This window comes from Phoxinus phoxinus (genome assembly GCF_949152265.1).
Source record: "Phoxinus phoxinus genome assembly, chromosome: 11".
Classification (NCBI taxonomy): Eukaryota; Metazoa; Chordata; class Actinopteri; order Cypriniformes; family Leuciscidae; genus Phoxinus; species Phoxinus phoxinus.
Genome location: NC_136886.1, coordinates 17,553,358 through 17,569,277, shown reverse-complemented (window position 1 = coordinate 17,569,277; position 15,920 = coordinate 17,553,358). Strand labels below are relative to the sequence as shown.

Below are 15,920 nucleotides of genomic sequence, written 5' to 3'. Positions count from 1 at the left end.
GATCCGGACAACTTTCTAATTTACAGTCATTAGCTCCGACCAACAGGAAGTCAGATATTGTGGTTTGAATGTGTATTTTCTCTCTCTCTGTCTCTCTGCCATTCTGTGTGTGTGTGTGTGTCTGTCTGTGTGGGGAGGGGAGGGGAGGGGGGATGTGTGTGTGTGTGTGTGTGTGTGTGTGTGTGTGTGTGTGATTTTGGTTGGGTGACAGTTGTAGGTTACAGTTTGACAAGAGTTTATAGTTTAACAAAAGCACAATGTTGTGTTTCATTGCGAGTGTACACAAATATAAGGAAACACTTTGCATTTTGAATGATGGTCTGTATGAACAAAATGACGGAGTATGTTTTATGTCTCCATTGTTCGATCGAGCCACACACACACACACACACACACACACAGACACACACACACACACACACACACACACACACACACACACACACACACACACACACACACACACACACACACCACACACACAGCACTCCAGCATTGCAATCTTGACATCGCAGAATGTTCATTATAGCCTTAATAAAATATAATAATAAAATAGTCAATCTTACATATAAAAATTACACTGCTCTGTTTAAATAGTCATTTGTACAGTTTGTGCCGTTCATAATACATTTTTTTAATTTTTCTATATTGAAACGTGAGTGTACAAAGTGTACAAAGTACAAAGCCTATAAAAAGAATAGTTTAGCATTCAAAAATGTTAATAATATATATATTATTATTATATATATAATAATATATATGTTAAAAATAGGGGGGAAAAATAATTTACATAATATATATATATATATTTTTTTTTTAAATATATATATATATATATATATATATATAATTAAAGCTGCAAGCAGCGATGGAGGGCCCAAGCCGGTGGCACCGCCACCCGGTGCCTTTAGTTCCACTAAAGGCACCAGGGTGGCGGTGCCACCGGCTTGGGCCCGCAATCGCTGCTTGCAGCTTTAATTATATATATATATATATATATATATATATATATATTTAATTTGTATTGTATTTGATGTAGACATGCTCATGTTCATTTTTGTAGTTCTGATGCTAGTGGTGCACATGATTTCATTTTAAACCAATCCTTTCATATATGAACAAAGCTTGCCATAGCTGTGTTGTGAATCAGAGGGATCTTATGTAGGACTCTCTACACTGAGCAGGAGAATCTTTAGTTTACTGCACTTAACAAAAAAGCCCAGCAATGTTACCAAACACACAAGCAGATTAGAGGTTTTGAGAAGTATGACATAATATACTTGTGTAATGTTTGAGTGTTGTGACAGTGATGTGATGACCACAGCCCAGCTATGACACTTCTATGACTACTAATCTACACACTTCCTCTGCAGGGTGAATTACTGTCTGTCTTCCACTGCATTCTTTCTTCATCAGTGCATTCTCCTTTTCCATGCTTCATAGAAATGAGTGTAGTTTTAGATGTTATACATTTCTGATGTACTATTCTTATAAATCACTTTCTGCCTTGTTTGAGTAAGGCAAGGCAACTAAAAATATTAAGACAAATTCCCTCCAGAGATTCTATTTCATGAACTTCACAAATCTAGTGACAAGTTTTGTGCTGGTGCCGGCTATCTAACAAAAGATCTCAGTGAATCCAGGTTTAGGACCAGTGCCTGGACGTTTAATATATACCAGTATATATTTCTGCCATATTGTTGATCTACTGTCTGATATTAGAAATGTATCTGTATTAGTGTAAAACATTATTTATGTATTTAGAGTAACTTTAAGTGCAAGCGTATAATTCATCCTAAAACAAACATAAATCTTGTTGTCGTTGTTGTTGTTAAATTTAAGCTTTAACCAAATAACCACTTGTGACATTTACAATGATTGGCTTAAGTTTAGTCTTATTTTTATTTTATTTAAAAAAAATAGTATAGAAATGTAATATCTTATTTATTGGTTGAAACTTTTTTTTTAAATAACTAAAAATGATCATATTGGGGAAAAAAAGCTAAATAAATGGTCTCTTGGAATAGAATGACATTAAAAAATGAATACTGATTTTGTAAATCTACTGTATCCGCATAACTTCACATAATATTAAATATCACTTCATCTTCATTCAAAATCTTTTTCCTGATATTCATATAGCGGCAGTACAACAACCCTGAGGTCGAACATTCTGTTTAGATTTTTCTGTTTCCCGCTTGGTTGCCTTTTGGGATGGGCTCAGACCCATATCCTGTCCCGAGCGCTCCGAGCTTTGCAGTCACGCAGACCCGTGTCTGGGGTTAAACGGTCAGCGCAGCCCATGACTTTAACTTTTCCTTGACAGAAACGAATCAATGATTGAAATAGTATTATGCAGAGTAGACCCAAGTATCCTTGGGTAGCATGTCACTTCCTGTCTACTTTGTGTATCACTGCTAGCGGGAATCTAATAACAGTAATTCTTTTCTCTAGATGTTTTCATTGAATCCCCCACATTTAAATGTGTGGTTGTGTAATAGTTTTGTCTTTTCCTGCAGAAATGTTTGAAAACTTGGCCTTCTCCTGCCATTTGTCCTTTTACCTACACCAACAAACTTTAACCCATTTTTCACCGGTCTGTTCCCATTTAGGAACCTGTTACCCATCAGCCATGTGTGTATAGAAGATGGTGAGAAGCCCATGGTCATGTTGCCTTATATGAACTGGGGAAATCTTAAGCTTTTCCTGCGCCAGTGTAAGCTTGCTGAGGCCAACAACCCACAGGTGAGACTACTACAATATAGAGAGATTTTATGCCAGTTGTGATTTGAGGCAGGAATAAAAAATAAAAAAAACCAAGCCAAACACAAATTTATTCATTCATTATACACTACCAGTCAACAGTTTTGGATCGGTACGATTTTTTATGTTTTTAAAAGATGTCTCTTCTGCTGACCAAGGCTGCATTTATTTGATTAAAAATACCAAAAAATGCAGTAATATTGTTAGGTAATATGACAATTTTAAACAACTGTTTTCTATTTTAATATATTAAAATGTAATTTATTCTTGTGATCAATGCTGAATTATCAGCATCAATACTCCTTCAGAAATCATTCTAATATGATGATTTGCTGCTCAAAAACATTCATTATTATGATCAATCTTGAAAACAGTCGTATACAATTCTTTTTCAGGATTCTTTGATTTAATAGAAAGTTCAAAAGAAAGAACAGCATTTATTTGAAATGGAATCTTTTGTAACATAAATGTCTTTACTGTAACTTTTGTTCAATTGAATTCATCCTTGATGAATAAAAGTTTTGATTTATTTTTTTCTTTCACCCAAAAAATTAAATGATTCTTACTGACCCCAAACTTTTGAACGGTTGTGTTTAATGTTACAAAAGCTTTCTATTTCAGATAAATGCTGTTCTTTTGAACTTTCTATCAAAGAGTCTTGAAATAAAAATTTAAATAACTGTTTTCAACATTGATAATATTGAGAAATGTTTCTTGGGGATCATATCATCATATTAAAATGATTTCTGAAGAATCATGTGACACTGAAGACTGGAGTAATGATGCTGAAATTTCAGCTTCGATCACTGGAATAAATTACACTTTACTATATATTCACATAGAAAGTAGCTGTTTTAAATTGTAATAATATTTCACAATATTACTGTTTTAATTTTGTATTTTTAATCAAATAAATGCAGCCTTGGTCAGCAGAAGAGACTTCTTTTAAAAACATTAAAAATCTTACCGATCCAAAACTTTTGACTGGTAGTGTATATGAAATATCTAAATATGTCAATGTATTTTCACATTATCAAATCAAAAAGAAGTTTGAATGATTAGACTATCCACTGCTTCACTGCTTTGACATTAGTTGTGAAAAGCACAACACTCATTTTGCAGGTTGGGTTATATAACATGCAACATTTAAACTGAATCCACATTTATGCATAGACTAGTTTTTGGACTGTGTGAATTCAGCTAACAAGTAGTGCATGACACTCCTCATGTTAGCCATATATCAGTCTGAGGCAGGTGTTTATATTAGATACCCTCCAGCAGAACACCTGGAATGCTCAGATTATCCTGATTTAATTGCTTTCTTCACAACAACGAATTCATTGTGCAGATCATCTGTCAACATCGAGCGAACCTTCTATGATAGGTGCTTTACAGTAGTGTTCTGTGCACAATCGAGCCTTTGTGATGGGCCGTCTTTTATTCGGCTGCAACTGAACCCTCTTCAAAGACAAGATTACATAAATTCAGTCGGGCAGACAGATGTACTCTCAAAATGGTTAAATGGATACTTCAGGCTATCAGGCTATTTCTACTGCAGGACCAAGCTTGTTGTGGCAGTGTTTCAGTTATGTGCAATTGCCTTTTTCTTTTTGAAAATCGTATATCATTTGAACTATCTAAGCTTTAGATAATACCATGCATTTTGGCATTGAAAGTGGAAGGTTGCTTTTTGTATTTACTGCCAAGATTTTCACCTTTCACTTGAACTGAGTTTTAGATTCATGTCTGTTTGCAGCCTTTAAAGGGTGTGCAAAACTACATACTTTTAAAATGGCTCAGTCTGAATGAGTAGTCAGGGTTGAGGAAGCACTATCATTAGGCTGGTTTTTAGGGTCTTGTACACGGTCCACCAGATGCTTGCTGATCAAACACCTGGATTGAGCCAGAATGAATGGAACTTATGCAGGTATCTTGTTTTTAAGAGAGGCACAACATAGTGACTGAAGATGATTGTCTGACCAACATAGAGCAACATTTAAATATTAATGCTTGCATATTTAAAATGTCTAAATCTTCTGTTTAACAGAAACTATGGATGCATTGTGTCTCGTAACTTAAATATATATATATATATATTTTTTTTAAAGAAATTAATACTTTTTTCAGCAAGTATGCATTAAGTAAATAGCGACAATAAGGCTTTTCAATTTGTAAAAAAAAAAAAAAATCTAATAAATGCTGTTCTTTTGAACTTAATATTTATTAAAGAATCCTGAAAAACATTCTTCATCACCATTTCCACAAAAATATTAAGCAGCACAACTGTGATGGTAATAACATTTTTTAAAAAGTAATCGTCAAATCAGCATATTAGAATAATTTATTTAATATATGCCTCTGACGACTGGAAAATTCTGACTGAGCCATCACAGGATTAAATAACATAGAATTTAAATAATAAATAAATATACATTTTTTTAAATTGTAATTATATTTTACAATATTTCTGGGGGTTTTTTAAACTCTATTTTCAACAAAAATGTATCAGTTACAAGTTAAAATAATTATCAGTTTATTATTTTTGACCTATATTTTAATATCTGTGCTTAACTAACCAAAACATTGCTTACAGCAGGTGATTTGCAATGGGGACTCATTTAGAGACGTGACTTCTCAAAGACAGGTTTAGCATGTTGACAGTCATACAGTTGCTGTTAGACTGTAGTCATGCTAAAGCACACCCTCTCAGATAAGTTATGTCTCTAAATTGATCCCCTTTAAGACTCTCCAGCTAAAAAGGATAAAAAGTTTAGATTCACTAGTCACTCTTATTGACCCATCCCTATGGTTCTACACGTACAACATTCTCTCTTGTGTAAACATTTCAGTCTAAATCACGCTAACCAAATTCACACTGAACAAACAGGAATGAGCATGCACCATCGAACTCATCTGACACCCGAGTTTGTCATACACTGCAATTATTTTGTTCTAAAGCCTTGCGTATAGTTCTTCAGGGGGGAAAAGGCCACTCATTTATAGAGGATTATGTTATGACCCTGTCAGTTAGCACCCAGGGTTTCTTGTGTCTGGCTCTGGATAGATTATACAAGGGTGCATGACGTTGAGCCACTCCCTCTAAACAGTTAAAGCGTTAGTGTTTGGCTTTGGCTCTAGGTGCAAAGGATGTTTATGTTTATGAGAGGTAACTGTCATTACATCAGACGTCAGACTCTTCCTACCAACTGAGATTCAACAGAGGAACTTGTTGCTCCATCAAGTCTGGTTTCCCAAGAGGTGAAGCTTAACCACGAGTGTCTGCTTACCCACTTGTCACTTTGTGTTCTCACTTTTTGCGTCTTTCAGTTTATCATGTTGGATCTCTCTTATTGCCATTTAAAAACGTTCTCACACTTGCAGTGACCTTTAAAATGTCCGTCTTGAACACTGTAACCATTTTGTCCACTATCTCTTGTTACACATACAGGCCATCTCTCAGCAAGACCTGGTCCACATGGCAATACAGATTTCGTGTGGAATGAGCTACCTGGCACGGAGAGAGGTCATTCACAAAGACCTGGCGGCCAGAAACTGTGTGTAAGTGCAATTTGACCTCATGTTGTCTCACTATTTACCATCTTACACCTTCTGCGGTACAGAAGCTGTATAGTATACAGCTGCACCAAGTGTTACATTTTGGTATTTGCTATTAAAAAGAGAATGTACAGTCAATGGTTATTATTGCAATAATTGTGACAATGACTGGTTGGCTGTATTTTTTACATATTATGAAAACAATCATCAATTGAGGGTGATATTTAACATATTGAATCCCCTCCCATTCAATGCTGGCAATAATGCTGCACATGTAATGTCAAGACTTAAGCTGAAAGGGTGTCCTAAATATATATTATTAAGTTCTAGCATTTATTTAAATTTTTTACCATCAGTATGCATTAACATCAATGCGTATTTTATTGTATTTTATGTATATGTCTTATGTCTCTGTTTTTTGTTGTTGTTTTTTGTAGAATTGATAACAGCATGCAAGTGAAGATCACAGATAATGCACTGGCCCGTGATCTCTTCCCCATGGACTATCACTGCCTCGGGGACAATGAGAACCGACCTGTTCGCTGGATGGCTTTGGAGAGTTTGCTCAACAATGACTTTTCTAGCGCCAGTGATGTGGTAAGAGTTGCTGCTCCTTTTTTTGTTTTTCTCACATAATATTTAGTTTCATACCAACAGCAGGCGGTCTCTAATGTATTGTTTTTCTCTTCCTATGGATATTTAGCCTGTAAAAGAATAGTGTATCCTGTTTAACTTACAATAGTCATTTGCTGCTTTAGCTTGTTTATAAATTAATTTATTGCACTGGTAAAATTGAGTACCTGTACATTCTCCAATATTTTCAAAGATTGTGTCCCAAATCCTGGTAATTTTAAAATTGCATAACTTCTTTGACGTCATACTATCTGCTCCATCATGCTTTGTTACTGCTGTCAATTACAGTAATCATGCTTCCGAAGCCCATGAACATGTTGAGTCCTGTGTCGTCTGATACATGCAGGGTTACAGCAGTTAACATGCTTTTGAATTTCCCTAATATGTTTATATTCTTGATAAGTCTTAATAGGTTTACAATCACATTTCACATTTTTGCAAGTCTACATTACACATAGTTAAAATGTTAGATCACCCAAACATTAAATTAGTCATTTACTGACCCTCATGTCGTTCCAAACTCGAGACTTTCATTCATCTATGAAACAAAAATGAATGGTTTAATGAAACCTGAAAGACTTCTGTCCCACCTTTGAATCTCCTATTGATCAAAACGTTGACGCTTCACTTCATAATGAAATCCATAAAAAACAGATTTAATTTAGGCTTTTATTCGCACATAAACATTGATCAGCACACATATGTAGAGCACATAAAATATGGTGAAGGACCTTCAAATATGATGCGTGAGAACTAATGACATTTGTACTTGTGCATAAAGCAAGTATGGATTAAATCCGTCAATTCTTCAAAATCCAGGTGGATTGGACTTTCTATGAAGGGACAGAAATCTCTCATATATAAAAAAAATTATATGGGTTTGGAATGACACTAGAGACTAAATTATGATTTTTGATTAGAATGACTATCCTTTTAAACAAACTTGGGCTTAGGAAATAGCAAAGCAAACCATTTTTTTCTTCCTGAGAGGTGAATGAGGGAGACATTTGTTTGTGTGTGTTTTTGTGGCAACACTCTACGTTCCCGTCCGTCTCACTCAAAGTGCCAAGGAAACAACCCACCCTAGACAGCCAGGAAGTTCTGAACGCCGCCTGGCCGCCTCATAAATGACACACCGGGCCAAAACCTGTCAGCAATCTGACCTCTGCATTCCTTCAGACTAACAGAACAATAGTGTCTGGTGCTGCCCTCATGCCAGGAACAATTATTAAGGTTCTGTTTATCATAATACAATAGGAGCTGGTGATGAGCAGTGGCCTGGTATGGAAATTTAGTCTCGTTTACTGGGATACGCTGGAGATTCATTTACCGCAAGGAGCTGTAGTGCAGGATACCACCCACCCAGTGAGACATGAGACAAAATGCCAGATCAGCAGTGGATGTCAACTTTGATCTGTGCCCAGTTACCCTCTTATAGCTTCTCAACAAACACATCAGTGCAGGAGACAACGTCCATTTATATGTAAAGAAGCTTGTCTGTTTTTAAATGTCAAGAAATAAAAGATGGTCTGGATTGTCTTTTAATGAATGGGGAGGATGCATTTCAAGTTTGTTCTGCAGTCAGGTAGCGCGCACATAATTGTACAGTTATTTTATTGTTTGGTGTTAACAACACATATCCCTGCAGGGCAGACACACAGAGAACGGTTTAAAAAGTCACCTTACCGCACTGAAAGTAATGCAGCTTTTTATAGTCATGGAAATTTTTTATATCCAAAATTGACTGACGTCTAACAAACTTGATTGACTTGAACTTGTTTTTATAACACTCTGTAATTACATTAGTTTGCACATCAGTTTGTTTCATGGTTAATGATGTAGAACAAACATCTTAATACACGTTGAATGGGCATGACTGCATATTTATTTGATTTGAAGCCTCTTAAATGTCTCTGTGAACAAGCCGTGATTGTGTCCAAAACCAATAGAATAAATCTAGATTTCCTTCTTTTGTGTTACTGGAATGCTTTGTTTCCATAATGCTACTGATGTCCCTTAAATGCCCTAAAGGGGACTTCATGACTCAAACAGATCCAGATAGGGGTGCATTTGAAACGGCCTCTTATTTATGATTTATTGGGTTTTTTTTCTTCAAAAAAAAAAAAAAAAAGGAATGCACTCATATATTTTAAGTGTGTGTGTGTGTGTATATATATATATATATATATATATACATATGCATGCATACACACACACACAACCACACACACAACCACACACACAACCACACACACACACACACACACACACACACACACACACACACACACACACACACACACACACACACACACACACACTCACTCACTCACTCACTCACTCACTCACTCACTCACTTTATTAGGTACACCTTGTTAGTAACGTGTTGGACCCTAGTTTGTCTTCAGAACTGCTTTAATTCTGTGTGGCATAGATTTAACAAGGTGGTGGAAACATTCCTCAGAGATTTTGGTCCATATTGACATGATAGCATCACGCATTTGCTGTAGATTTGTCGTCTTGCATCCATGATGCAAATTGCTCTATTAGATTGAGATCTGGTGACTGTGGAAGCCATTTGAGTAAAGTGAACTCATTGTCATGTTTAAGAAACCAGTTTGAGATGAGCTTTGTGACGGTGCATTATCCTGCTGGAATAGTAGGCACTGTGGTCATAAAGAGATGGACATGGTCAGGAACAATACTCAGGTAGGCTGTGGCATTTAAACAATGCTCCTTTGGTACTATAGGATCCAAAGTGTGCCAAGAAAAATATCCCCAATACTATTAAACCACCACAAGCAGCCTGAACCGTTGATACAAGGAAGTATGGATCCATGCTTTTATGTTGTTTACCAAATTCTGACCCTACCATCTGAATGTCGAAGCAGAAATCAAGACTCTTAAAGGAGAACTCCGGTCAATTTTAACATTGAGCTCATTTTTTAGTAAATTTGGAGTGCTGTCAATACAGAGAACAACGACAAAAATCGGTGTTGCCTACACCGTGTTATCCTCTTTTTAAAATTTGCACCCTATTGACTTGAATGGGGCAAGTTTTAAACCTGCTTTTATTTCTCTTATCATCCTTGATGTGTCATACAAGTGCCCAGCCATGTTGAGTGATTCCTTCAGAGTGAACACGAGTGAATCTGACTGCAGTAGATGTGAAAGATATGAATAAAAATGATGTTATATCAGCCAGCGCACATACCTGTATTTAGTTCCTGTTTTCGGTCGAAGTCCAAAGTAGTCGAATGTCGAGTTCACGCGCATAGGTTTAGTTACTTAGATCACGCGCGTGAACTCGACAATCGACAATCGACTACTTTGGACTTCGACCGAAAACAGGACGTAAATACAGGTATTTGCGCTGGCTGATATAACATCATTTTTATTCATATCTTTCACATCTACTGCAGTCAGATTCACTCGTGTCAACTCTAAAAGAATCACTCACATGGCTGGGCACTTGTATGACACATTACGGATGTTAAGAGGCTAAAAGCAGGTTTAAAACTTGCCCCATTGAAGTCAACAGGGTGCAAATTTTAAAAAGAGGATAACATGGTGTAGGCAACACTGATTTTGTCGTTGTTCTCTGTATTGACAGCACTCCAAATTTACTAAAAAATGAGCTCAATGTTAAAATTGACCGGAGTTCTCCTTTAAGACCAGGCAATGTTTTTCCTATCTTTTATTCTTCCCCATTTAGATGCTCACTTTAAACTTCAGCAGATCATCTTGACCATGAGTTGCTGCCATGTGATTGGCTGATTAGAACAGCAGGTTTTTTGTTTTTGCGTATGTGGAATTACTTATAACAAGAAACCCCCCACTTGTCCTTTATGAAGATTCAAATAGGAATATATTCCTTCATTTTAGATACTGATCTGTAAATACTATTTATTTGTTTATAAATAATTTGTCAGCCTCTAGTGATCTCACTTTTTGAAAGGGAGGGATCATCTTTCTGTTTCAGTCATCGTGCCTCACTCGGCCTGGTCTGAGTTATTGTGTGTTGTTTCCCTACAGTGGGCGTTCGGGGTAACTCTGTGGGAGCTGATGACCTTGGGACAGACTCCCTACGTTGACATCGACCCCTTCGAGATGGCCGCCTATTTGAAGGATGGCTACAGAATAGCACAACCCATCAACTGCCCTGATGAATTGTGAGTTTGATATTTGAATCTGTATTTCAGTCAATTTGAGTATAAAGCTTCATTTTCATGTACTGATTTAATGTTGAAAATACATTCAAAATAAATAAACTATAGTGAACTTGCATTCCTGAGTGATTGGCAAGGCTCCCAAAGTGTCAGTAACAACAACTTTCTTAAATCTTGATTATTTTCTGAGAAAACAAACTGAACCTTTAGAAACCTAAATGGACAGTTTTACCCGAGCACAACTGCATGCTATCCGCACAATCTGACCCTTATCGGCATCCTGCAATAGCTAGGGAACCGGAGCATGGCGATCGAACCAGCCAGGAATTACAAAGCAACGAGCGCTGCTGACCGTGTCAGTGATCCAAACACAGCAAAATTAATTGTCTTATGTGCAGTCGCCGGAACACAGTTTAGAGAACGCAGGAAAAGCTAATCAGTGTTGGATCGTAGCTTAGTACGCTTTCCTCCAGAGAATAAGTGATGAATAAGAGTTCTGCGGCTTGCCTTGTGTATTTAAAAGCGTGAATAGAAATAGAGCGGCAAAGTGATCTCAACTTTCACTCAAGCCCGTTTCAATTGTTGCTGTCAAATGTAATCAAGACCAATACATCTTGTCCACTCCAGCACTTTCTCCTTTGATAAATCTGCCATGGCTTCATCAGTCACCTCACCGATCTGATAAAAGTGAATGCTTTGTTTATACGAGGATGTTCTCGGTTTCAGATTTGCAGTGATGGCGTGTTGCTGGGCCTTGGATCCAGAAGAGAGACCCAAATTCCAACAGCTCGTCCAATGCCTCACTGAGTTCCATGCAGCTTTGGGGGCCTACGTCTAAACTCACTCAAACCAGCCAGCGATGTTGAACAGCACTATTCCAGAGAATAAACGTTAATGCAGTGCCTTACTTTATAAGAAAACTAGCCATTTTGTAAAGTGTTTTTATTTCATGCGATATTAAATATGGCTTTGTTTGGAAGGTGTAGCTTCAGAGGTCAGTATCTATTTTTATATCACAGATGTGTGAAATATCAAGGACTCTTTCTGATTCTCAAGAATATCATCCACATTTGATTGGAATGCTGGTATTAGGATGTCCACAGGAAGCTGCTGTTCTCTTTGTTTCACAAAGAAGCTTATTTTTTCTTCTAAACAATAGAGACGACAAGAAACTTCTGAAATTTCCTTCTGGACAATATTGCTCGGAGTAATCTGTACATATATTTTCAAAGTCTTCAGTGAGAGGAGCTTAATCTCCACTGCATTATGTCCTGCATTATCTGTTTTTAAAATAATTTGGTGAGAGAATTAGGTCTCCACTTACAATAATTGTACAGAAAAAAAGCCTCAGCCCGGACACGGCAATTGGTACGTAAACTAGACGTTTAAAAATAATAACTTTTTCCTTTTGGGACTAGAGACTAAAGATGACGGAGCCCTACAGCTGAGCATGAGCTTTACCTCTTTAAATTATGAGATGGTCGTGGAGGTGTAAAGCAGCGTGTTGGGATCCTGCAAGTCAAACTGGACTTTGATACAGGGTTTTTTTTTTTTTCAATTCCTAAAGCTTCTTTTGATGTTTGACTGTTCTGTGTCAGAACAATGCCTTCCTTGTATGTTTAAAACTGTATGAATACATGGACAAGAAAAGAAACATGAGTCACTGTGAATATTTGAAGTGTATGGCCTAGACACCATTTTCAAATCTTTTGTTCTGAATCTATAGGCTCTTCTTTCTATCCTTGTGATCACTGCATGTTGACTTTTTTTAAGGGGTTTTGTGTAAACTGAATTCATACCTATCAATTAAATGAGGCCTCTAAATAAAATGGGATCTCAGTGTTGGGTGTTGGTGTTTGTTGCTTTTGGTGCATGATTTAGTCTGGAGGATGGTTTTATCCTAACTTTTTCCCACCTCTTGGTCCTTGGTACAATGGAAGCATCTATTTTCAGTTATCAAAGCTGTTAAGAACTTTTCTGAATGGCACAATTTTGCAATGATTGAATCATGATGGTAAGTGTTGTGCTTTTTTTGGTAATATCACTGTGCAAATGTTTATCTTAACAGAGCAGCCAAAAGCCATCAGTAAGTTGTGGGGTGATTGACTATCTTTGTGCAATCCTTAATTACTGTAACTTAATGACACAGATTACACTGATTTTATCAATGTACTATAATTTTTGCGTAGCTTAAAGTTAGCAGTTCCAGATGTTTTTTGGAGTGTATGGAAGTGCTTACATTTCTGATGGCATTCTTGCTGTCAAAGGAGTACATTTTGAATAATTAATAATTAGTTTAATTTCATATAAATATACATTTTTGATTTGTATATATCACTTTGAAATGCCCCCCCCCCCCCCCCCCCCTCACACACACATATATTTAAGGAAAATTACCACCCATTTTTTTCTCTCTTTATTTGTGAAGAAATATCAGCATTGCTAAAGCTATGACATAACTCTCATGTTTCTTTCATTGTTTCTGTTATAGAGGGGGAAATATCCATTGTTGTGTTGCACCCACAAAGAGGATAAAGCCTCTAAAAGTTTTCAGTTTTATGTGATGCTGTAATGGAAAGTCATATTTTTTTTCCATTTTGGATGGATGAATGAATGTGCTTAGTGTTAAACTGGAGCAGTGGTTTAGAAAGATTCCCACCCTCTAAAGAGATCTTGTTCTCCTTTCTTATTCTGTATAATACAGTTTAATCTTAATGGCAGAAGTGTATTCAACAAACCAAGTACATACTGAAGAACTTGGCAACCACAACATTCTGAAACGACACAATCAGACCTGTTCTCTGTTAAATTAATGTCTCTTGTGTAACTGACCTGTTAAATCACTATTCTTTTTTCATGATAATGTTTCAAAGGAAGGCATGGTGGGGAGCGTGAACCTTTTTGTTCAGGTAGGCTACTGTCTAACAAAAAACTTTTAAGTAGATGAACACGACAAAACAAATCCATTAAACCAACCTGTATTATTGACCATTTAAACTGTTGTGCTGTCAATTTCATAATGTATTATTGCTTTATGTAGTGTTTCAATTGAATGGAGCTCTACAATGACACCTCTAGTTTGCCTTCATTGTTGAATGCACTTAAACGGTTATAGTTCATCCAAAAATGTAAAATGTCATTCGATCACTCCTGTCGTCCCATACTTTCGTTCACCTTTTGACACGTTTGTGGTTCTTGCACGACAAACAAGTAGGCTATTTGATGTTTACCGTATTTGATGTGATTTATGTATGTGCGTATCGCATGTTCATCAATGTTTATATAAGCAGTAAGCTGCGAGAGGCTGTGCCGTATGATGAACAAGTCACGGGCCGGCTGAAGCGCGTTGTTACCACACCGTGAAGCCGTGACATATTCAGCACTAGCCTTATTGTTTTTATAAATCAGCTACTACCACACAATACAAATATTAAAGCCAAAAATATGTATCAATGCAACTTTCATTAAGTAAAATCACTAAATTCATTCCTTCCGCTGGAAAAAATAGTTTCTGACCGTGGACAGCAACAGAATGTTCCGTGTAATATGGGCTCAAATAAAAAATGACTAGGAATCATTCTCATAGTTGTGCAGTGATGCACAAAACCGTTGGGGTGAAACGGTCATCTAGTCATGCTTTATCGTGAATAAAACACAGCTACTGACCAATCAGAAGCAAGGACTGGAACTAACCATTTTATAAATCTAAATAAAAGTCTAAATTAAATTGTTCATATAAAATGAAATCTCTTCATGCTTGAATTTAACTTGTGGTGTTGTTGTTGTTTTAACTTTTCTTTTATGTTTTTCTGAACTTTCTGAAGCATGACACTTAATCTTTGTTTCAAAGATTAACTAAAGTATTTTGTTTTTTGAACAACATGGGTAGAGTAATTGATCACAGAATTTTCCATTTTGGAGTAGACTACTTTTAAAGAAAATACTAAATTAACTCAAACCCTCATATTATTCTAAACCTATATGCATTTTATGGTAACACTTTATTTTGCATTGTACTTGTTACATAATGCTTATTGTATAATAACAGTAAATTATGCATAAATGCATGCAACTGACCCTAAACCTAACCCCTAGTAAGTATGTTGTTACTTAATATTACTCAGTATTTAAATGCATAATTACACTAACAAGGACACCTTAAAAGAAAGTGTAACACAAAATTAGATATTTTAAAATGCTGGCACCCTAAAAACATTGGACCTCATTGACTTGAAAATATATATATATATATATATATATATATTATATATCTTCTTTTGTGTCCCACGGAAGAATGTCAGTCATACAGGTTTGGAATGACATGAGCAAAATGAGTGAATAACACAATATGCATTTTTGGGTAAACTACCCTCTTAAGAGAATAGCTCTGTCATAAGCACTTCTTGGAAACTTGTCAGAAAAGAACAATGTTTCAACAACGTATTTCAATGGGACGTAGATGATGTAACATTTATGGCCTCTTCAGTGAGATCGCTTGTGCCAAATGGTACTCATTTCCAAGGTTTCGCTTCGCTTGACTACAGAACAGACAAAGTACTTGAGCACAAGGGACACTTGAGGCCCATTATAGGGGAAGACATGCCATAAGGAAATTCGTTAGTGACAAACCACTAAATGTTGATAGGAAAAGTCAAATTAAAGCAAACATTTTCAATATAACTGGCTATACAGACAAATGCCTATACCTTTTATCAGGTTGTAAGACCTTGACCCTATAGAGTGCAGAAATGAACAGAGACTCATGGGCTTATGATCGTCAGTATGACGCAGAAAGCATTG

At 36.3% G+C, this 15,920-nt stretch overlaps 1 protein-coding gene across 2 annotated transcripts in view; it reads left to right on the top strand.

The window, feature by feature from the left end:
- Nucleotides 1-12,119, top strand: part of ryk (receptor like tyrosine kinase) — a 55,692-nt gene extending 43,573 nt beyond the window's left edge. For both annotated transcript variants that reach the window (XM_079627386.1, XM_079627385.1), the window contains 5 exons: nt 2,613-2,745; nt 6,212-6,321; nt 6,756-6,915; nt 10,987-11,123; nt 11,847-12,119. In XM_079627386.1, the coding sequence (XP_079483512.1) occupies nt 2,613-2,745; nt 6,212-6,321; nt 6,756-6,915; nt 10,987-11,123; nt 11,847-11,958 (652 nt within the window). In that variant the 3' untranslated portion in view covers nt 11,959-12,119. The remainder of the gene's footprint in view (nt 1-2,612; nt 2,746-6,211; nt 6,322-6,755; nt 6,916-10,986; nt 11,124-11,846) is intronic.
- The last annotated feature ends 3,801 nt before the right edge of the window (nt 12,120-15,920 follow it).